At 36.5% G+C, this 20315-nt stretch overlaps 1 protein-coding gene across 4 annotated transcripts in view; it reads right to left on the bottom strand.

Annotated features, from left to right (window-relative positions):
* The window catches only part of GRM8 (glutamate metabotropic receptor 8), a 682520-nt gene that overhangs the window by 56330 nt on the left and 605875 nt on the right, over positions 1–20315 (bottom strand). For all 4 annotated transcript variants that reach the window (XM_033099301.1, XM_033099298.1, XM_033099300.1 and 1 more), the window contains exon 9: positions 19217–20152. In XM_033099301.1, the coding sequence (XP_032955192.1) occupies positions 19217–20152 (936 nt within the window). The remainder of the gene's footprint in view (positions 1–19216; positions 20153–20315) is intronic.

The raw sequence follows: 20315 nt of genomic DNA, 5'->3' as shown, positions 1-20315 counted from the left end.
ACTTAAATCCACTACTTGGTACTGATTCTTAATTATTCTGGGGTGGGGTGGGTGTACAGGGACAAATGATGATTCCAGAATAAACTTTGGAAGCACATTGGAACTCTGCAGATAAGGAAGGAAAATGGATATTTGAGATTAAAAGTTATTTTAATATTTTTCTACTAATTTATAGTTAAAATATTGAAATAGATATGTGATTCCTGGATGAGAATATTCCTGAGAATTCTCATATTACGAGAATTCCTGGATGTGATTCCTGGTTGGCTATATAGGTAATGCAATATTACAGGATTTTGATTTCTGGGATATTGCGTATGGTACCAGAAAGGTAGAGCCTTGAGGAGACAAAGTACATAATTTTGTGTGATTTAGAAAGTATGTGTTTTTCCAGAGAACAGCTAATATGGTCATAAATAATTTAAAAGAATATGGAGGGAGGAGATGAATAAAAGCCCACATTAAGTTATGAAATCAATTACAAATTGAGCACATTAGGAAGATAAATGTTGTGTAGAAATCACTATATAACCAAGTAATAATAAAAGTAAGGATTATTGCCATTCATTGAGTGCTAACTATTTCCCAGACACTTGAAAGATGCCTAATTCAATGTTCCAGTGTCCCTTTGTGATAAGTAATTATTGTCTCCAATACACAGATTGTTTTAAATGTGGCTTAATTGATTTAAGTCGCTTGCTAAAAATCTCTTAGCTAGAATATGGTGGAACTAACATTTGAAATTGAGGTCATCTGAGTCCACAGTTCATACCATACACCATTAAATTTATTGCCTCTCCATGGTACCTAGACATTTAAGGAGAAAACATTTGGGCAGAAAACATCTTAAATGAACTTCAGATACATCTATACATAGGATGTAGGTAATAAATATAATAAAATTGTCATGATAATACAAAAGAATTTCAAAGTACAAATAAAACATGGGAAAATGGGACAGTTATTGCCCTTCTTGTCATTTTGACAATGCCAGCATAGAAAGCTTTAACACACACACGCACACGCATGCACGCACGCACACACACACTATTGATTACAAGGGAAAGGGGAAATAATCTGTAACTCCAGATTATATTCAGCTGTAGCAATATGAGGTCCACTGGCCTGACGAAGGACATAGATAGGATGTCCCTGACACAATCAGAGAGCTGCCAGAGCAGCACATACTTACCTATTGCTGCACAACTCATTTGGCAGAAAGCAGAAGCTCTTACAAGTTCTTTCCGAAGACATACAACAGCACATCAAAGCTGTAACAAAGACTATACAAATGACACTGAACACTATCCACGGATCGACAACACATTTAAAAAAAACATGGGTTTTAGTTGAAAATAAGCTCAATGTGAGTCAAGAGTTGATACAGCTTCCAAATGAAAAATGATGTGATCTTAGTATTCATGAAAAATCTATTGACTGGATCCTTGATAAACTGACCTGTGCTGTCCCAACCTCTCTTGGCATACTCTGTTTTATTCTTTATCTATATCTATCTATATTTATATCTATATCATCTATATCTATATATATTTGAAGGACTTTTGAAGACAATCAGCCTGTTTAAAACGAAAACAAGATCCAAACAACTATGGTGTCTGTCCTCAAATAAGTAAAAGATTGATTGATGATGGAAGATTAGTCTTGATTTTTTTTTTTATGGTCCCATCAGTATAAGTTAGAGATAAATTTTAACACAACCTAAGGAAAGATTTAGACAACTATGTTGTAAGTTAGCTTGGTAGATAAGTAGCTTTCAGTCACGGAGATATTCGGACATCCTGTGGACAGATATTGGATAGCCTCAATTCTTAACAGACAAGTGGTTCAGTGGCCTTTAAAATTTTTGTCCCTGCTGACACTGTGATTTGTACATATTGCTTCATAGTCTTGCTTGTCATATTAACACATATTTGTGAAATATCTTGACTAAGCTTTGAAACCAGTCTTTAGACATAAGTAGCTTGAAGGTTTCCATGCAGAAACCTTCACGGAGATTTTACCTAGACCCTTGGACTCATTACCTGAGTCCTGAAAAGCCATATGGAGATATTCTTAAAATTTATACACATCAATATATTCAGAAAATTGCCCTTCCTTCCCATGGAGATGCCCATCCGCAGTCTTCCTCACTCAGGGTGTGGGGGGCAGGGAGATGAGTACTGCTTAGCTGCTAACCCAGGGCCTCCGTATATGTGGGAGGCTCAGACGTTACTAAGGCCAAGCTCAGGGGAAAGCTTAGCATTTCAGGATTGTGCTGTCCATTCAAGTCTACTATGATAGGATCACCACCACTTCCTGGTTTATACCTATGTTACATACTAATAGCACTGAACTTGGGCATGATAAGGGAAAGCCGATTTTAATTATGTGGTCTTAGCAAGACATCACCTTGAGAATTTTAGAATGGAAACATCCTGAACAGATCCATAGACAACCAGGCAATATCATAACACTTCTCATATTTCCAGAATCATTTTTCCCTTCAGGGTGGATTGTGATGAGAATGGCTCTATGGGTTATGCTTTTTATCCCACTGAGGGAAAAGTTCTCATAAGACTATCAAGATGAACCATATGTATCTTAATGAACAATTGTGTTAACTGTGTACTAATAGGATCAAATTTTAGAAAGGGTAGGGAATTAAACGTATCAAAGTGAATTTCACTATGTAGAAATAAGTTTTCCCATTGATTGACATTAAACTGAGGCTAGTTTCCTGCAGAAAATATATCATTCATGCTTTTCAACTGTATATTACAAACATAGCAATCTTTTAAGAATCATAAGGTTTAAGATTATTTCCTGATACAACATATTATTAGAGTGTGAGAAACAAGAAAAGAAAACTTATAAGCGAATAGCTTTAATATCTCTTCTATTTAAGAGTTATAGAAAGTCATAAAATAGTTGTAAAAAATTTTTACTCTAAACACAAAATCATGTAATAACTGATATTAAATAAGTAAGCTTTACTCTATTAAACCAGATGAAAATGTGAAATATTTAGTGCATGTTTGGGGCCAGGTCTACACTAAAATCTGCTATAGTTAGCCAGATTTGTATAACAAGAATATAAGCTTAAAATGTTGCAAGTACCCAAATGCAGCAGCACAAAAAGTAGGGAAGGAAGAAGATGCAGAAGGTCAAAGCAATTCAGGTTGGTTGGCCATTGGACATGAAAGATACCCATCTCACCATTGCCAACACTAGAATAGCAAGAAGGAGTAATCTAACCAATCTTGTCTGCTAAATACTGTTGTAACCCCCATTATACGGATGAGAGCTGAGTTTCAGAGTAGTAACACATGCAAGCACATAGCAAACAGTACACAGCAGAACTGAGATTTGTATCCTGGAAGCCAAGTTCGATATCCATGTGTGTAACCACTGCATGTAACCGTGCAGCCTCCATGCCATGAGACGGAATACAATTGAATTGCTCAGGGTGTTAGGTAAAATAATGTACAGTTTACAATTAGTGCACATTATGGTCAGTTAGAATTGACCCTAAAATATCCTGTATTAGAAATATGCCCTTTATTTTTTTCAAAATAAATATATATTTCTCTGTTTGCCCTATAAGGTTTGCAAGCAACAGGAAGAAAATTCTTGTCACTAACATGGTTTTCATTCTTAAATTAAGTCTTAAACTATCATGAATTCCTTTTCAAGAAAATAACAGCTTTTCTTTTTTCCCATTACAAAAGGACTTTAAAACACCAGCTTTCTTGCAGGGTCCACAAGATGAGTGAAATAAGAAAAAAAAAAATTAAATGCAAGAAAAATTCGAAGGTATACAAGGGAACTTAACTGGTTCTTGCTACCAACACTCTATAATTTGTCATGAGAGAGCTGCTTAGTAGACATAATTCCCTTCTCTCTTCCTAGGGCACTGTGGCAGAACGATTTATGATACCGCCTTAACTGGAAGTACAAGGAAAATGTGGTAGAAGGGGATAAGGAACTCACTAATGTGAGATGAAATCAAAATCAATCTCTAACAAGAGATCACTTTCCACATTAACTTCTCTGGGGTCACATCAAAGCCTTCCAGCCCATGGCTCATGTCTTTCTAGCAGGGATAAATGATTTGCATGATAAACAAGAAGTAATGACGAGTAGAACGTGCCAAAGAAAAGCTAGGTAATGCTGAAGTAACAAAATCTGATAAACTAGGAGATGTCTACTGTGAGCTAGCATTTATACCTCGCCATTAGTTGTTTGTTTTCTCAATCAGAGAGCAAAGAAATTTATAAATTAATGTGGATTATTGAGTGCCTTTTTCATTTTCCTGCCTAAGATATCTCAGTAAAAACTGAAAGAAACAAATGGTGTCAGTACATGCCCCACAGGGCTTTTTGGAAAAGTAATTCAGACTCTGGATCATACATTTGTATCATGCTCTGTGGGTGTGAAAGCCCTCGATTAAGATTTATGAGACTGATGACTGCCTCAAGCACATTTATCTTCTAAAATGCTTTGTGCATTCATTTGAATCTCCCAACACATAGACATAATACTCTTCATGTGCATTTACTTAAAAAAATTAGGTCATGCCTCTGAGTGGTTGACCAGGCCCTATGTACTGGCAATTTTCTCCACAATAAGAGCATCTTAGAATTAGACAGAGCCTTAGAGAAATTGTTAGGAAATTAAACATTCTGGGGGCAATTACATTCCCTGCGCGCTAACATTCCAAGAAAGGCTGGAAGAGAGACTACCTCATCAAGTCCTCATTTTACAGGTAAGGAGACTGAAATTAAGAAAAGATAACTTGTTTTCTCAAGGCCACAGAAATGTTAATGAGACAAGAACCATTCAGTCCAAACATTTCCCCCACGTTTGCCTTTAACTCACGTTCTGGCACACACAGACTCGGAATTTGGCGCGAAAGTGTTTACCACTTTCCTCTTCATCTAATTCAACAAAAACCTTTTAGTTGAGAACTGTCTGCAATGTACTTTGACAGGCATTGCAGGATCAGCAAGAAGTGAGAGTCAGGAAGAACACAAAAGAATTATGATGATTATTTCTTCCTGAAGAATTTCTGAATGAGGAAATTACCATGGATACAACCATAGATGCATAGACTCATAAATGCCCCACGAAAAACACAGAACACAAATCTGGAAACGTAAAATAGTGGATGTCCAGACCGAGTACATATATGTTCAGAATCTTAATGTTTTATAAGTTAGAGAAGAATTCATGGGTTGGTTGATTTGGTAAGAAAATTGGGTTCATTGAAATGAAGGGCTGTAGTAGAAAGATTAAATTTGAAAAGTTTACATTTGCATTAATGTTTAATAAGAAACAATTTTAGTTTAAGAATCCATCCTAGCATCTTTGATAACAACCTACAAATTTTTTATTAATTTATTATTCTTGAACTATCAGTTAAAAATCAGTCTCTTCTACTAGAATTCAAGCTCCATGAAGGCAGGCTACATCTTGCTCAATCGATGCCGTCAGCATTGAGCAAGAGTGAAAGTATTAAATAATTATTGGTCGATTGAGGAAATATTTAAAAAGTGACAAAGCAGAAAAAATGTGTGGAACAACTTTATGGCAGAAATCTGGACGTCGCTCTCAAGGAGCAAGTCCAGGAGGTCACCCCAGAAGCCCAGACTTAGAGTAGGAATTTGACCTTGAGAGTGGGAAGAGGTTTGACCTAGGAAGTGGGATCTAGGAGAAGTTTCAAATGAATAACACAATTTGTTGACAGAATATAAATAGATGTGAAAGGGGAGAGGAAGTCTGGGATAACACTCAGGTTTGAATCTCTGAAAAACAGAGATAACGTTGACAGAAAGGAGGAATTAAAATAAAGATAAAACATAATGGAGAAATATGAAGTAGTAGCAGCTAATAGCATGAGACCTGTGTTCAATGGAATAGGTTCAGCCCCAGGTCTTCGTCATAGTAGCAGTATGAATGTAAAAATTCTAGACTTAACTTTCCTGCATCTGTAAAGTTCATCTTTCAGAGATGAAAGGAGATTGTTTATACATAAAGAGCTTAGCACATAGTAGGAGGCATTGAATAAATAGCACCTATTTCTAATATGATTCATATTGATTTGACATATCATAATTTTACAATCTGGGTTTTGGATGGCTTTCAGATTTTGGTTTTTGGATTGGTTAATTTCACATTTTTGCCCATGTGAAAGAGCATGGATTAAGAAAGCAGTTCAAAAAGCACGAGAGTTGCTTTTATAGCAGAAGCCGTGTGAATGATGAGTGCGTCAAGGGATGGGTGCCTGGGAGAAAGGCCAAAATCAGGGAAAGATGAGAAGTTGAACAGAAGGAAGATGAGATGAAGAAGACAAACAAAAGGAGGTCCAAAGCAATATGGATTCCCAGAGTGTAGGGGTGGGGAAAACCAAAGATGGAGTCTATCATTAGCAATCACAAATGTAAGCATGTTCTGTATATGAAATACACTATAAAACAATAACTGAGGCAGAAATAACTAATTTGACCGCCTCCTTTCGAAACATGTACTTTATAAACCTGTGGTACTGATTGCCTCTACTCGCTCCTATTTTTCTTGCCACCGTCTAACGTTTCATTCCAAATGTAATTATTTATTGCATGCTTGTCATTGTCAGTTCTTAATAATAAGCAGGCAATACAACCAAATGTTCAATAAATTGTGGTTTGATTGGATATTTCGCATGGGGAAAGTGTTTTGTTGAAGAAAGGGCAGTGCTACAGTGATAGGCTGCCTGCTGATGTAAACACTTTATGGTTTTATGACAGGCTCACCATCTACTAATACTGTTCTCAATTCAATTCATTTTGTGTAGATGAGGATTTTAGAGAAAACACCTGGCAGGAGAAATGTGACATTTAATCTTGCCTGAGAACATGAAATCTTCTACAGAAGATATATGTATATGTGTGTGTGAAATGTACATTTGTATATACTCACAGAGGTTGTATAGTGAGTTGTACTCAAATCCTATAGTATTTGGACCAACAGACATCAGAAAACATTGCATTCCTGGGTATTTTTCTGGAGATAAACTTGACTGAACAAAGAGAGAATCTAAAATTCTGATGAAAACATTCAACTGATTGTAATTGTTGAACCAAAAAGATTTTTTTGAAAATGAGAATAACCTTAAGTCATCGTTAAAAAAATAAACACAGAGACACACACACATGCACAAACACACATATATACATACAAAACCCCCCAAAACCTACAGTTAGGGTTGTGGGTTTTAATTAGTTCAAACTACTTCCTGTGAACAAGATTCAGAACACAGTGCCCAAAGGCAGAACTTTGCAGGTTACCTTATGGACTCAATACAGGATTTTTAAGAAATGATTTTGAAGAGAAACAATAATGTAATTGAAAATTGATTGATTCATATTTTATATACAAGGTGACCAGAGTTACACAAAAATGAGATCTATAGAAAAAAATATTGAATGAATTTGGCTGTGATCATGACAAGCTGTGAAAATCCAGAATGTCTTAAAATTTGCCCAATATTACTAGAATATAAAATTCGTTTACCATCCAAATTTACATAATGACAATGGTGAGTATATATTTAAATTGGGTTCATTATAATTGAGAAATGATTTGGCTTTATTTCTAAAGAGTATTGTCATTTTATTTCAACTATCAAAATTCATTTGAGTATTATTTGGCAGATTTGTTTACTAAAAATTATAACCTACCAAGTATTCTTTTCCTTGTATCCCTATCTTTGGCTTTTATCTACACAGACTGATTTTTACCCAACTTCACTATTTTGGGCCCAAAAATCCTTCTCCTTATTGGCTAGATGCAGCCATGAGCCACTATTTTTTTTTCTCTCCTTTAGCCCAGACCAGAGGAAAAGCTACAAGCTCTTTCCCGAAGTCTGATTAGATAGAATCCTTGTGGCAGCCACAGAGAATGTTCAGAATCAAACACACTGCCACAGACCATACAGTGCAAGCTCCTCACCTCCCACTCTGTCTTCTGTTCCCAATTCCACTGGAAATGAGTTTCTTCTTTCTACTTCCATTGCCACATGTCAAGCCCCCAATATTTGTTGCCTGGATTTGTTCAATAATCTTGTTACTGTTTTTACTTATCCTTCAGACTACAATTCATCTCACTCCCTACTGGCAAAGAAATCTCACAAAACGTCAGTGCATTGAGAATACAGCCACGCTGACAAAGGCTCAAATATGCTCAGGTTCCTAGCAAACGAAGTACAAACTTGGCATAAGTTCTACCACAAAATGGTTGCCAATTATCTAACAAGTCTTATGTTGTGGGTAACCCTATAATTTATTGCCCACAGTAGGAAATACGTTTTTCAGAGTAAAATGAGTGCTATTAAGAACACGACAAATTGGGACATATGGTCACCCAGATCTCCTTGTGACTGCTAAACTCAACACTGTTCTTCAGTCACAGGTTTTATACAGAATATCCTGATGAAGCCCCTTTCATCTGCTTCTCTCCACCCTTCAAGATCTATTTAATTACCACCTCCTTCACGGAAACTCTCTTGATCCTTCAAATGATATCCTACCTTCTTTCCTTTGCCATCACTCACCCCAAGATCTGATAGTAGACACTTCACCTCTGTATTGTTACCCTGCCTTGTACCAATCATCTGTGTGCTTGGTGTGCCAGCCGCATCGCTCCCCACCACACACACACACACACACACACGCGACACTATACAACTTGATAGCAAACTTCTTACTCATCATTGTATTTTCCTAAACACCAAGTAAAAGGTCCTTGCATATAGCAAACATTTAATAAATATTTTTGATGAAATGTAATCATCAGCTGTGAGCTGATACTAAATTGTGGCCCTTAAAATATTTATTTAGTAATGACATTCACTCTAAAAAAGAGGAAATTCATAAACCACTTGCAATAGCAAAGATCTTGAGTCATTTTAACAATTCGAAATCACTCACCATTTTTGCATCTAAAAGATTTTCTCCAAATACATATTACACATCAAAATTCCCTAATATGAAAATGTGCATTCATGACTTTTTACCTATCAATAATCACTTTCTAAAATTTATTATTATCATTATTATTATTAGTTACAGGTGTACCAAACAATGTAATAGTTAGATATTTATGCTCCTCACAAAGTGATAACCTCCCTCCCCCAATCTACTACCCTTCTGACATCATATATAGCTATTTCAGTTCCACTGACTCTGTTCCTAAAGCTGTACTACCCGTCCTGTGATTATATATATATATATATATATATATATATATATATATAATAATAATGAATGTCAACTGTAATTTAATATATATATAAAATATATATATATTAAATTACATATATATATTAAATTATATATATATATTAAATTACAGTTGACATTCATTATTATTCAGCTTCAGCTTCAGGTGTACAGTGCAGTGGTCAGGCACCTACACTGTCCATGAAGTGGTCTCCCTAATAAAAGAAGTGTCTGCATTTATATTGTTTGAAAAAGTTTTCTTGAGACTTTCACTTAAACTGTTCTGTATGCAATGATTTCTATTTTTATTCTATAGATTTATTTATTAAATAAAATAAAATCTAAGCATTTATTAAAAAGCCCTCCATCATTCACTCCTCATATCCTGATGCTGTTCTATAGAATTAACAGGCTTGAACAGGGGTTTTTTTGTTTTGTTTTTGCTGTTCTTTAAATAACACACTTACGTCTCCTGAATTAACAACTTTAGATTTATCTATTGACTACTTACAGTAAAGGTGACTGCTTTAGTGTCTTTGCACAATTGCCCTCTCTATTGATCCTCCTTAGGCACCTCCTAATTTTTTAAAGTTATATTACTATTAATTTAACAGCATTTATAATATTTACATTCACTTCATTAGATACATTAACATTCTGTGTTTTGTTTCTAAATTCCTTCTAACAATGTAAGACCAATAGAAAAGCAATTGCTGTAGTATGGCTACTAAATGTTATTCCCTTCAGATTCATCCAAGTAGCATGACTGGACTCCCAGAGAAGGGATAAATATAAATATTAAAATTTTGCACTTTAAAGGGCAATTAGACACTAGGATTTAATATATTCTTTTACAATTCCTTTTTAATTTCTTTGTTTCTTGTAAGTCATATGTGATTGCCACTGCTATTCAACTCTTATCAGATGTACTATTTTTATTTTGTTGGATTATAGCCAGAATAATTTATACATAAGATGTGCAGGCATCAGATTTTCTGAGTCACATACATTTTTAGCCTCACAGTGAGGGACAGTTTGGCTGGGAATATGTTATAAGTTTAAAAGACTTACCCTTAGAAAGTCTTTGCTCATTGCCTTGTAGAATCCAGAGCGGCATATGAGGTCTGACTTTCATTCCTTTTCCCCTCTGAAAGCTCTTAGAATTTTCTCTCAATTAGTGAAATTTTACTTAGGTGTGCGGCCCTTTCAATTTTAAGAAATTGAATTATCTTTCTTCAGTTTGTGAAACTTTTCTTTTGTTATTTTTTTATGATCATGTTTCCCCCTTCCTTTCCCCTGTTTCTTCTTGGATATTTATTAAGTATACATTGAGAACCTGCTTCCATGCTCAACATGTTCTAACTTTTCCTCATACTTTCCTTTTTTCACTTTTCTTCCTACCACTTATTTTACCCTTCAGATCTCCACTCTACTCTTTAACCCAGAGCCACACCATGATTCATAATTTTAATTTCTAGGATCACTTTTTTTATTCTTTGATTGATCTTTTCTATAGCAACCTGTGCTTGTGTGTACATGTATATGTTCAATATTCTCTTGATTCTCTCTTGTAATGTTAATTGAAATTCTTTTTAAAAATTCTCTTATATTTTCTGAATTATCTCTGGCTTTGCTTTTTTTGTGGGTTTTTGGTTTTGGTCTTTCTAAAATTATGCTATTGGTTCTCTTCAGTTATCACGACATCCTTGACTATTGATGTGTACTTATGATTGAAGGGCCAGGTTTATTGATAAGGGGTACTAGTGGGGTCCATTTTCCTTGGATGAGAAGTCAGACTACAGACCTGTGCTAGGTCAGCAATTGTTTTACCTAATTGGCTTCCCTTAAAGATGCATGGATACAGGCAAGCAAGCAACTGGGGACCCTGGACAAACTTATTCTAAGAGTTGAGAAATTGATCATATTTCTATCTTGTATAGAAGCTGTAGTTCCTATTTCCCACTTGTCCATGTCTGTCTGGAATTAAATTACTTCAAATTCTGTTCTGTTTCTCTCTCAGTGCCTTATGCCCATACTCGGAACATAAGATAATTCTATCATCAAGTGATTTTTATTTTTTAGAGTAGAATTCCATAATTTAACATGTACTCTCTCTACATGTAAGGTTAGAGCAGAAAGAGGAAATGAGGGGCTCCCTATTTTGAAATGCAGTTCTTTAATTAATTTTCCTGATGATCATTCCAATGCTTGCTTCAGGTATCTATGTCACCTTTAAGTTTAGAAATTATTCAGGACTTCCACGGTAAGAACAACTTATGTCTCTTGGGCTGTGCTTTCCCACTTTTAATTTTTGCGTAAATCAGACCCATTTGACTTTTATTTTTCAGGATTTTCTCAAATTGTTTTATCTAATATTGGCTCTGAAAATATTATGGCCTCCTCTCTCTCTTTCCCATCCTCCTTTCTTTCCATTTTTTATTTTCCTTTTATTTTTTTCCCTTTCTTTCTTTCTTTTTTATTTTCATTTCATTCTTATCTTAGAGGGAAGGGAGATATATATATATATATATATATATATATATATATATATATATATATATAAAATATATATATATATATATATATATAAAATATATATATATATATATATATATAAAATATATATATATATTTGTGCCAGCCCATATCTTGAACCAGAAGCCAGACTAAGTTCTTCTTATATATTTATTTTAAATATGCCTTGCATTTATTTTAAATAGCCTAGACTTTATGCTAATTTTGGTTAAACATTTTTCAGCACTTTGGGGTGGGTGGTACTAAGCCATGTGATACTGAATTTAGAGATTTGAAAAAATTTCCCAACATAAAAATTTATACATGGTTACAGCCAAAAGGAACTGTTTGCTTGTAGTCTGCTCTTGCTGGCACCCTGTGTGCAACATAAGATATAAGAATCTATTGAATCATGGAAAATGCAATTTGAAGTTATATAAAGTAAATTAGTCACTGCATGCTGTACAATAAACAGTCTAGGGTGTCATTAGAGCTCTGTCTATATAGATAAAAAAAAAAAAAGTCCATTTGTATGGCATTCCCCTAAACATTTTGAAATAAAGTCATGGTCACTATACTTTGAAAATATTCACGTTTTAATGTAAATCAAACCCAGTATTCTAACATTTTCAACCATATTAAGAAAGCTAAGTTATTTTGATGAGCTGTGTTAGCTTTATGACTAAGTTCCCAGGTTGACTAATGGTCTAGTTGATTAAATTGTTGTAATTTGAGCATAGAAAATTCAAATTCAATTAAAAAAAAAGAGGCCGATGTTCAAATGCCAGAATCACTACCAACCAAATGTTTAATTTAAGTAGTCCTAGGCCCCACAGATTCCTCAGAGCCCAAGATTCTAAGCCAGGTTCATTGAGTAAATATTTCTTTGTTCTGTCAAATAAGACAGGCATCCCCCAAAAGAATTGCTGTAAATGTGTTAAGTGGGTAATTTTCTGACGTGGTAATATGTACTACAACTGGAAACAAACTAATAAGTCTGACTAAGGCAGCATTCCCTTGGAGAGCTACTTAACAGGCTTGCCTACAATCTCCTTATTTCACTTTTTTTCCTTCTATATCTTCACAAGCATATCATTTTCACTGAGTGCGTAAACAAGCTTTTCTATTTTCCAGTGGTTTTCAATGTTTCCTTTTTTTATTTGGCTTTTCCTTTCCAGAGTTGATTGCAACATTCTGGATGACCCTTCTTGCCCAGACACAATCTACCCCAATACCTAAAATAGTTCTATAACTATAGTGGTACATCCTGAAGCTTTCAAAGAGATCATCCTCAAATGACTATAAGCTGACAAGGAAAGAAAACACTACACAGTTTGAAACAATTACAAACACACAAGATGGTTATTGACAAATCATATCTACTTCCCATCATTCTAAGGAAATAAAGAAATGTTAGGAGATAGGTGTGGCTGGAGACCTACCACTGGGCTGACCTACTCTGAAAATTACTTCCATTATTGTCCAGATCGTATCGACACTATTAGCCCAAGTTTCTTAGGCTGTTCTTTTCTTATCTGGGCTAATCCTGAAAGCAGCAGTTTTATTTGTTCTCAGAACTACCTCTTACAACTCTTGTCAGAGTTATTATTCACTTTTTCAAATTTTAACGGAAATATTTCAGTAACTACTTTGTGATGACACTTTGATTTATTCCAGTATTTTCTGCTAAATATCGTGCCAGGTATACATTGCCTCAGGAAGAACTCTCTTGTCTCTTTCTCCTAGTCCTACAGGTTCTTGCCTCCCTCTTTAACTGCTGTAATCTGTAGGATCTACACCCTCAGGAAAGATCCTTGGTTTGCAATAACACTTCGAATTGGAGTGCTATGGTATAAATGGCTGGAGAAACTGAGGCGAGTATCTGGATAAATCTGAACGTATTCAGTCATTAAACAAACGTTTTGGAGAACCTACAGCAGCCTGGTTTTAGGCTAAGCGCCAAGGATAAAATGGTGAACAAACTGAATAAGGTCCCTGGCCTCATGAAATACAGCCTAATGGAAATAATAGCCAACATTTATCGATTGTTTATTATGTACTAAACAGGTCTCAGGACTCATATCATGTAAAACACCATGAGGTCTATTATACAAATACACCATAATGAGACAAGATAGGGGGGTTTTTGTTTGTTTGTTTTTAGTTTGTTTTAAATTTAAAGTCTATCATCATCCTGCCCTTTCCTTAGATGACATAAACTCAAATCTGCTCTAGTTTGAGAATAGGGCTGGGTGCAGATGGCAGGGGGTTGCTTTACATTGCCTACATTTTCTCAGCTGGTTTAGCGGAGTTAGGATTTGAACCCAAGTCCTCCCATTCCAGAGTTCATGTTCTTCCTTACTCCACTCATCCACCTCTGTCCTCTATACTCTTCTGCCCTTCAATAGACAGACGAAGTAAAAGAACAGGGAGGGATGACATCTCAAAAGTATCTGGATAACTGCATTAATTTCTTTTTGCTTTGTGTATTTTAGTTAGAACTAAGGACAACTAGAATAATTTCTTTTTGCATTTCTCTTTAAGTGTTTAGCAGCCCTATTTCAGTATAAGTGACAATGACAAAATTTTAAAAATAAGTGTATATGGCCCCTCATTTACATGACATGACTTATCTTTCAGGGAAAAAAAAAGTTGTAATGGGTAACACAATAAGATGTATATATAACATTCCCATTATGCCAGAGCCTAACTTAAATCATAAACAAGCATTTAATTATTATATTATATCATTATTGTGCAAGGCACTCTATCCACTCATTCAATAGGCATTTATTGAGAGTATTGTAATATGAAAGGCTCTATGTTAAGAAACACTCATCAGACAGACTGCTCACCCACCATGAATTTATGAAGGATGACATTTAAAGAAGAGAGGAGGAAATAAAGGGGTGGGAGTGAGTACAGGGAAGTCTAAGACCACCCTCAGGACCAACTTGAGCTGCAACAGAGACACTGCCCTGTTCAAGCAGAGGGTGAAGGAAGAAAGGCTGGTTTGGGACAGGTCGGGTTTTTGACATTTTTGAGTTTATTTTCTTTTCCATGTTGAGGGTGTTTTGTTTTGTTTCCATCCAGTGCTCTCATTGAAGCACTCTGCTCACTGGAGCTTGGTAGTGTCATAACGCTTGTCTGATTATTTTGGTTTTATGAGACCAATTAGAGATGATAAAATTTGTATTTAAGAGATTTTTGCCTTCCTAACAGCCCCTAACCATCTTTGAGGATTTTTTCACTGACTGTTACATTAATTATATTTTAATCTTTTGTCTTTTCAGCACAATTATGAGTTTGTGTTAGTCTATGTCCAGGCCTCGGAATGTCCACCCTTCCTTCACACCACTTTTCTTCAAGAAAAGAGAAAGTGCATTTATACTATGACTTAGTAGATTGCAGTAATACGCACAAAGCTAACAAATGATGTCATTAAAATATATTGGAAGAAACAGGATTCATCATTGATGAGGCAGACAAAAGTTAATAAAAGTGAGCCTGAGTAGAACTGCCCAGGCCTGCATCCCACCCCCACCCCGACCCAGGGACTGCCCCGACTCAGCCCCTAGAGATAAATCTTCCTTTCAAAATATCCTTAAAAAAAGGAGATAAAACCCCAACCCAAAATATCTAGTTTTTTACACCTGCGCAGATTGCTGAAACCTGCCTGCAGCATGAACTCCAGCCTCATTATAACACAATTAAAATAAAATAAACATTAAGGCTTAGCCCCACCCTTTATCCCCCATGGTAGGTTTTTCTGTATGCATTATGGGTAAAAACATGTGCAGAAAGAAACTAGGTATATAACCTTCAATGTCAATCAAATTACCTAAGTCTATATGTCAGATGGACATCACATCTTCTGCTGTAAGAAAATTTACCTACCCTTTCCTATATAAAAAAATAAAAGCTAACCTAAAGTTAGGTACAGTTGTCTGCCCCCAGCAACTTCTCTGCCGGCACCTTTCTTTTTGAATAAACTTTCTAACTTCTGTTCCTTTTGAGTCTGTAAATTCTTTCACATTCTGGGAATGACCAGGGATTAATTTTATACCAGTACAATCTTGATTTCAAAATCTGAAAAAAAAAAAAAGGAATGTGCGGAAATTAAAAGCTGTTCTATCATTGAATGAAGATATAGAAAGAGTCTGTCTTCATGAATGCCACTAATGTCCCTTCATAACTTGGCTTTACTCAGAGATTTTCTGGCACATCTGTCAAAATTATTCAACTGATTTTACTTTTTATGCCTACTTCTCTTGTACTTTTAGAGAGACCTGTATGGTAAAATGAGTTTTCTTCTGTAGATATTACTCTAAGAAGCATAATTCAATGCACGCTACAAGAAATTTTGCTCTTCTGCTGTCTTCTGTGTTATACATTCTATGTCACTGATGTATAGTTACAGGAGCCATAGCTCTCATCTTTACTTTCTCATCTCAGACCTGACTTCCCACCATCTTCTCTTGCCCTTGAGCCTGATCTTCTCGTGCCCCGAATCTGTCACCTTGCTGGTGCTGGCAGGCGTCAGGCAGCATTGGCTGGGAGCCAGACTGAGCCTTATAAGAAAGGCTCAGGGAAGCAGATTGACATGGGGTCAATAATTAGCACAATATTGGACACAATGCCCAATAAGGATCTGCTGAATTAATGGATACGTGGGCTGCCTAACTGTTGCAAACACTTCGAGTTGATAATGGTTGGCCTAACTGGCTGAGCATTATAAATGAGAATGGAGGTCTGACCAGCTTTTTGGTCTTCCAAAGTCAATAAAACTTATTTAAAACCTTCTTTTAGAGATATAAAAGGTTTTTCTTTATTCCCTTTTAATATCTGTGTCAATAATTTTAGCAATGTGAGAAAACGAAATATTCTCAAACAGCTTGTGTATTGTTTTGAAAAATAAAAGGTACTTTGACAGAGAAATTTTCATGTGAAGTATTAGGATAACACATAAGGCTATTATGTAAAGTACTTCCGTAGCAAAATCTTAGCTACTTACAATACAATAGTTCTTGATACTGAGCTCGTATAAATTCCGCAACACTAAGACTAAATAATTTCAGGACCACAATGTTCTGAAAATTCCCAGAATTAGTTTTTCTTAATGATTTCTTTAGTCGTTTCCACGTTCAATCATATCATGAATACAAAATAAATTCCAATTAACATTATTTTATAATTTGTTGCACAATGTGCTTCTTGGACTTATTTTGATTCTACACAGCTAAGAAAGAAAACAGCATTCTGTCAAGTCACATTCAGTCATATCTCTATAGGCGTGGATTAATCTCCACCTACAAATACACCCATTAAACTCCAGGTTTTCAGATGAACGGACAGCTCCTATAGGCTGCCTCAGCAGCACGGGGCAGCCTCCATCCCAGGGCATTTCATCCTGAAACTCTTACTACCTCCATCACCGCTCCTCAAGAGGCAGGTGCCACTCTGCAGAGCTTTGGTTCTGAGAGGCAATGTTTGTTGTTTTTACAATTACCTTCAATAAACTTCTTAGCATGAACACATTTGAACTACAATGAAGATGTTCAATAGTTTGATGTAGGACCATGATTTTATTTATTCTAAAAAATCTAGAAACAGAAAGACCTATCTGAATAGAAAAAAAAACTTATTAGTATTATATTTGCATCTCCCCACACCCTTGGAAATCACACTATGAAAAGCGAGAGTAGGCTGTGATTTATAAAATGTAAAGAAAGACAAAGAAAAAGGAGCTAGATGCCAGAACTCAGGAGATTTTGTTTGGTTAAATATTAATTGTCCACAAGAGAGCAAAATAAACTACTTACGGCCCTCTCCAGATAAAACAGTATATAAAAAAGAGCAGTCCTTGGTTCAACTACAAATACTACTTAAGTTGTTGTTATTAATAATTCACATAATACGGACGCTTCAGCCTCTGAAAAACAGTGCTTTGCCCTGACTAGTCCAACTAACCATATTGAAACAGACCCAATAGACTTTGAGAAACTTATTTTCCAGTTCACACATTCTTTCCTAAGTTAAATTTACAAGTTTGATCTTAATACATTCCCATATGCATATGTCAAAATATAATGTTTTCTAGTTATTGAGTTTAAAGCCTCAAACGGTCTTGCTTTGCTTTCCCACCGTCTGCTTAGTCGTATATAAAATATTCACGGACGTCCATCTGGCCACACATGTCCTGAAAGTTCACAGGTCTGGAACCCATCACAGGTTTGCTCCACTCAGCACCAAGTTTGCTCAAGATCATTTTTGTCCAAACATAGTTGAAGGCCACATTGTAAGGGAAGAATGCTCATATTAATGTCCATCCCCTTCCTGAGCACTTTTCCCTCTGAACTAGTTGGGACGTTCAGAGTCATGTATGACCTTCTGTAGGATGTTAGAGACTAGGGAATGTAACCGCTCCCAGGATGTTGGATTTCCTCATGACTCCTGATGCTGGAAGGTGGAACAGTTTTTCCATCCTCACTCTGAGAGAACTTTCTCATAGGCACATTGAGCGGAAAGGTTATCCGTTACAGAATGATATCATTTGCCAGTTGCTTTACAGGCTGGCTTGGAATTCATGATAACATGATAACATTAGTTCTCTGCTTGTCTGAACATAGAATTACATAGAACATAGAACTACATACATCCAGGTCAGCACACACTTCCTTACACATATAGATGTTCTTACACATAGAGGTGTTTTATGTGGAAGAGATTAATGGGAGATTAAGTGAGAAGAGAAAATTATTTCTGGAAATTCAATTGATCTTCACCGCCTAAAAAATTATAGACTGCTTTGTATAACTGCCCATTGCTGTCTCTAATCTCTCACCATGACCTTCCACATATGGACAAGTAATAAAAATGGGGGCTGAAGAGAAATGATAAGATGATTCAGACTGAACTAAGCCATTTCAGTTTCTTTTTGTTGTTGTTGTTTTACTATAAACCCTTCTTCCATGACTAAAACCATATATTTATTAAGGAATTGCTTTAACCCCGAGTCACATTAGAAGCAAGAAAAGAGCCATTTGTCATGCATTCAGATACCTATGAATCACCCCTGTGAATCATGCCTGCCCTTTCTCTCTTCCTCTTTTAATTAACATTTGGAAAAGAACAGTTATGGATATCACAGAGCCGGGAAGAAAAGACCCAGAAAGTGATGTGCGGTCTGTCAATCTTCAACATTTCCATTTCTCATGGAAAATCAGCCTCAGTCAACACATACTCAAAGCAAAGTGACCTTAAGGGAAGTGCATGTGTGTGTGTGTGTGTGTGTGTGTGTGTGTGTGTGTGTGTTTCTAAATGAGAATAAGACAGAATGAATCATTTTGAGAGCATATAAGTGAATCAAAAAGAAAGGCAGGAAAACATCTTAAGGAAAAAAGTTACCTCCAGGAAGACCTGACAAACGCATTTCTTGCACTTACCTTTTCTGCTGACTGGGCTGTACCAAAAAAGATGGGAATGAAGGCTAACCAAATGATGCAGGTGGTGTACATGGTAAATCCAATTGGTTTGGCTTCATTGAACGTCTCTGGAACGCCTCTCGTTTTAATGGCATAAACAGTACAAGTGACCATCAAGAGGATACTGTACCCCAGGGAACAAATGAGCGAGAGGTCAGAAATATCGCACTTGAGCACTCCCCTGGCCTTGTCTGGGTCCAGAGTCCGCTGTTCCCCATAGTCGATGATAATGTGGGGGGGATCCGCCACGAACCAGACACACACTCCCAGGAGCTGGATGGAGATGAGGCTGAAGGTGATCACCAGCTGGGACGCTGGGCTAATAAACTTGGGGGCCGTGACGGACTTCTTGCCCTGCTCAAATATTCGGTGGATTCGGTTTGTTTTGGTAAGAAGGGCTGCATAGCTGAAACACATGCCGAGTCCCAGGAAGATTCGTCGGAAGGAGCATATGACTGTATCCGGCGCTGCAATCATCAAAAAGGTGATGGAGTAACAGAGGAAAATGCCCGTGAGGAGCACATAGCTAAGCTCTCGTCCTGAAGCCCTCACTATGGGTGTGTCGTTATAGCGGACGAAGGTCACGATCACAAAGGTGGTGGCCACGATTCCCAGGATCGCCACGAACACAGGCACCACAGCCCAGGGAGAGTGCCACTCGAGCTTGATGATGGGGATGCGTTGGCAGCCGGTGCGGTTGATGTTGGGTCTCTGATCCAAAGGGCAAAGTTCACAGGAGAGCTCGTCCACCTGGTAGTTGTAACCTTCACAGCGCTCGCAGTGCCAGCAGCAAGGGACTCCTTTCACCGTTTTCTTCCTCTCCCCAGGCTTACACGGCAGGCTGCAGACGGACGCAGGGTGCGAGTGTGCTTTCTTAGCCCACTGCATGTCTTCCACCTGTGGGTATAAAAAATTAATGAGCCTTCCATTTTTCCCCCATTTATAATATCTTAATCCTAGCCACAGGTTTGTAATAAATCACGGGATGTTGACAGTACAAATACAGTTTACCATAGGAAGAGCTCAGTTTCTTTCCCTGATATTGACTTTATGAAAGTGT

The sequence above is a fragment of the Rhinolophus ferrumequinum genome, chromosome 26 (assembly GCF_004115265.2).
Source record: "Rhinolophus ferrumequinum isolate MPI-CBG mRhiFer1 chromosome 26, mRhiFer1_v1.p, whole genome shotgun sequence".
In the NCBI taxonomy this organism is placed as follows: domain Eukaryota; kingdom Metazoa; phylum Chordata; class Mammalia; order Chiroptera; family Rhinolophidae; genus Rhinolophus; species Rhinolophus ferrumequinum.
Note: the sequence above shows the minus strand (reverse complement) of the source record. Positions and strands in the feature narration are given on the sequence as shown.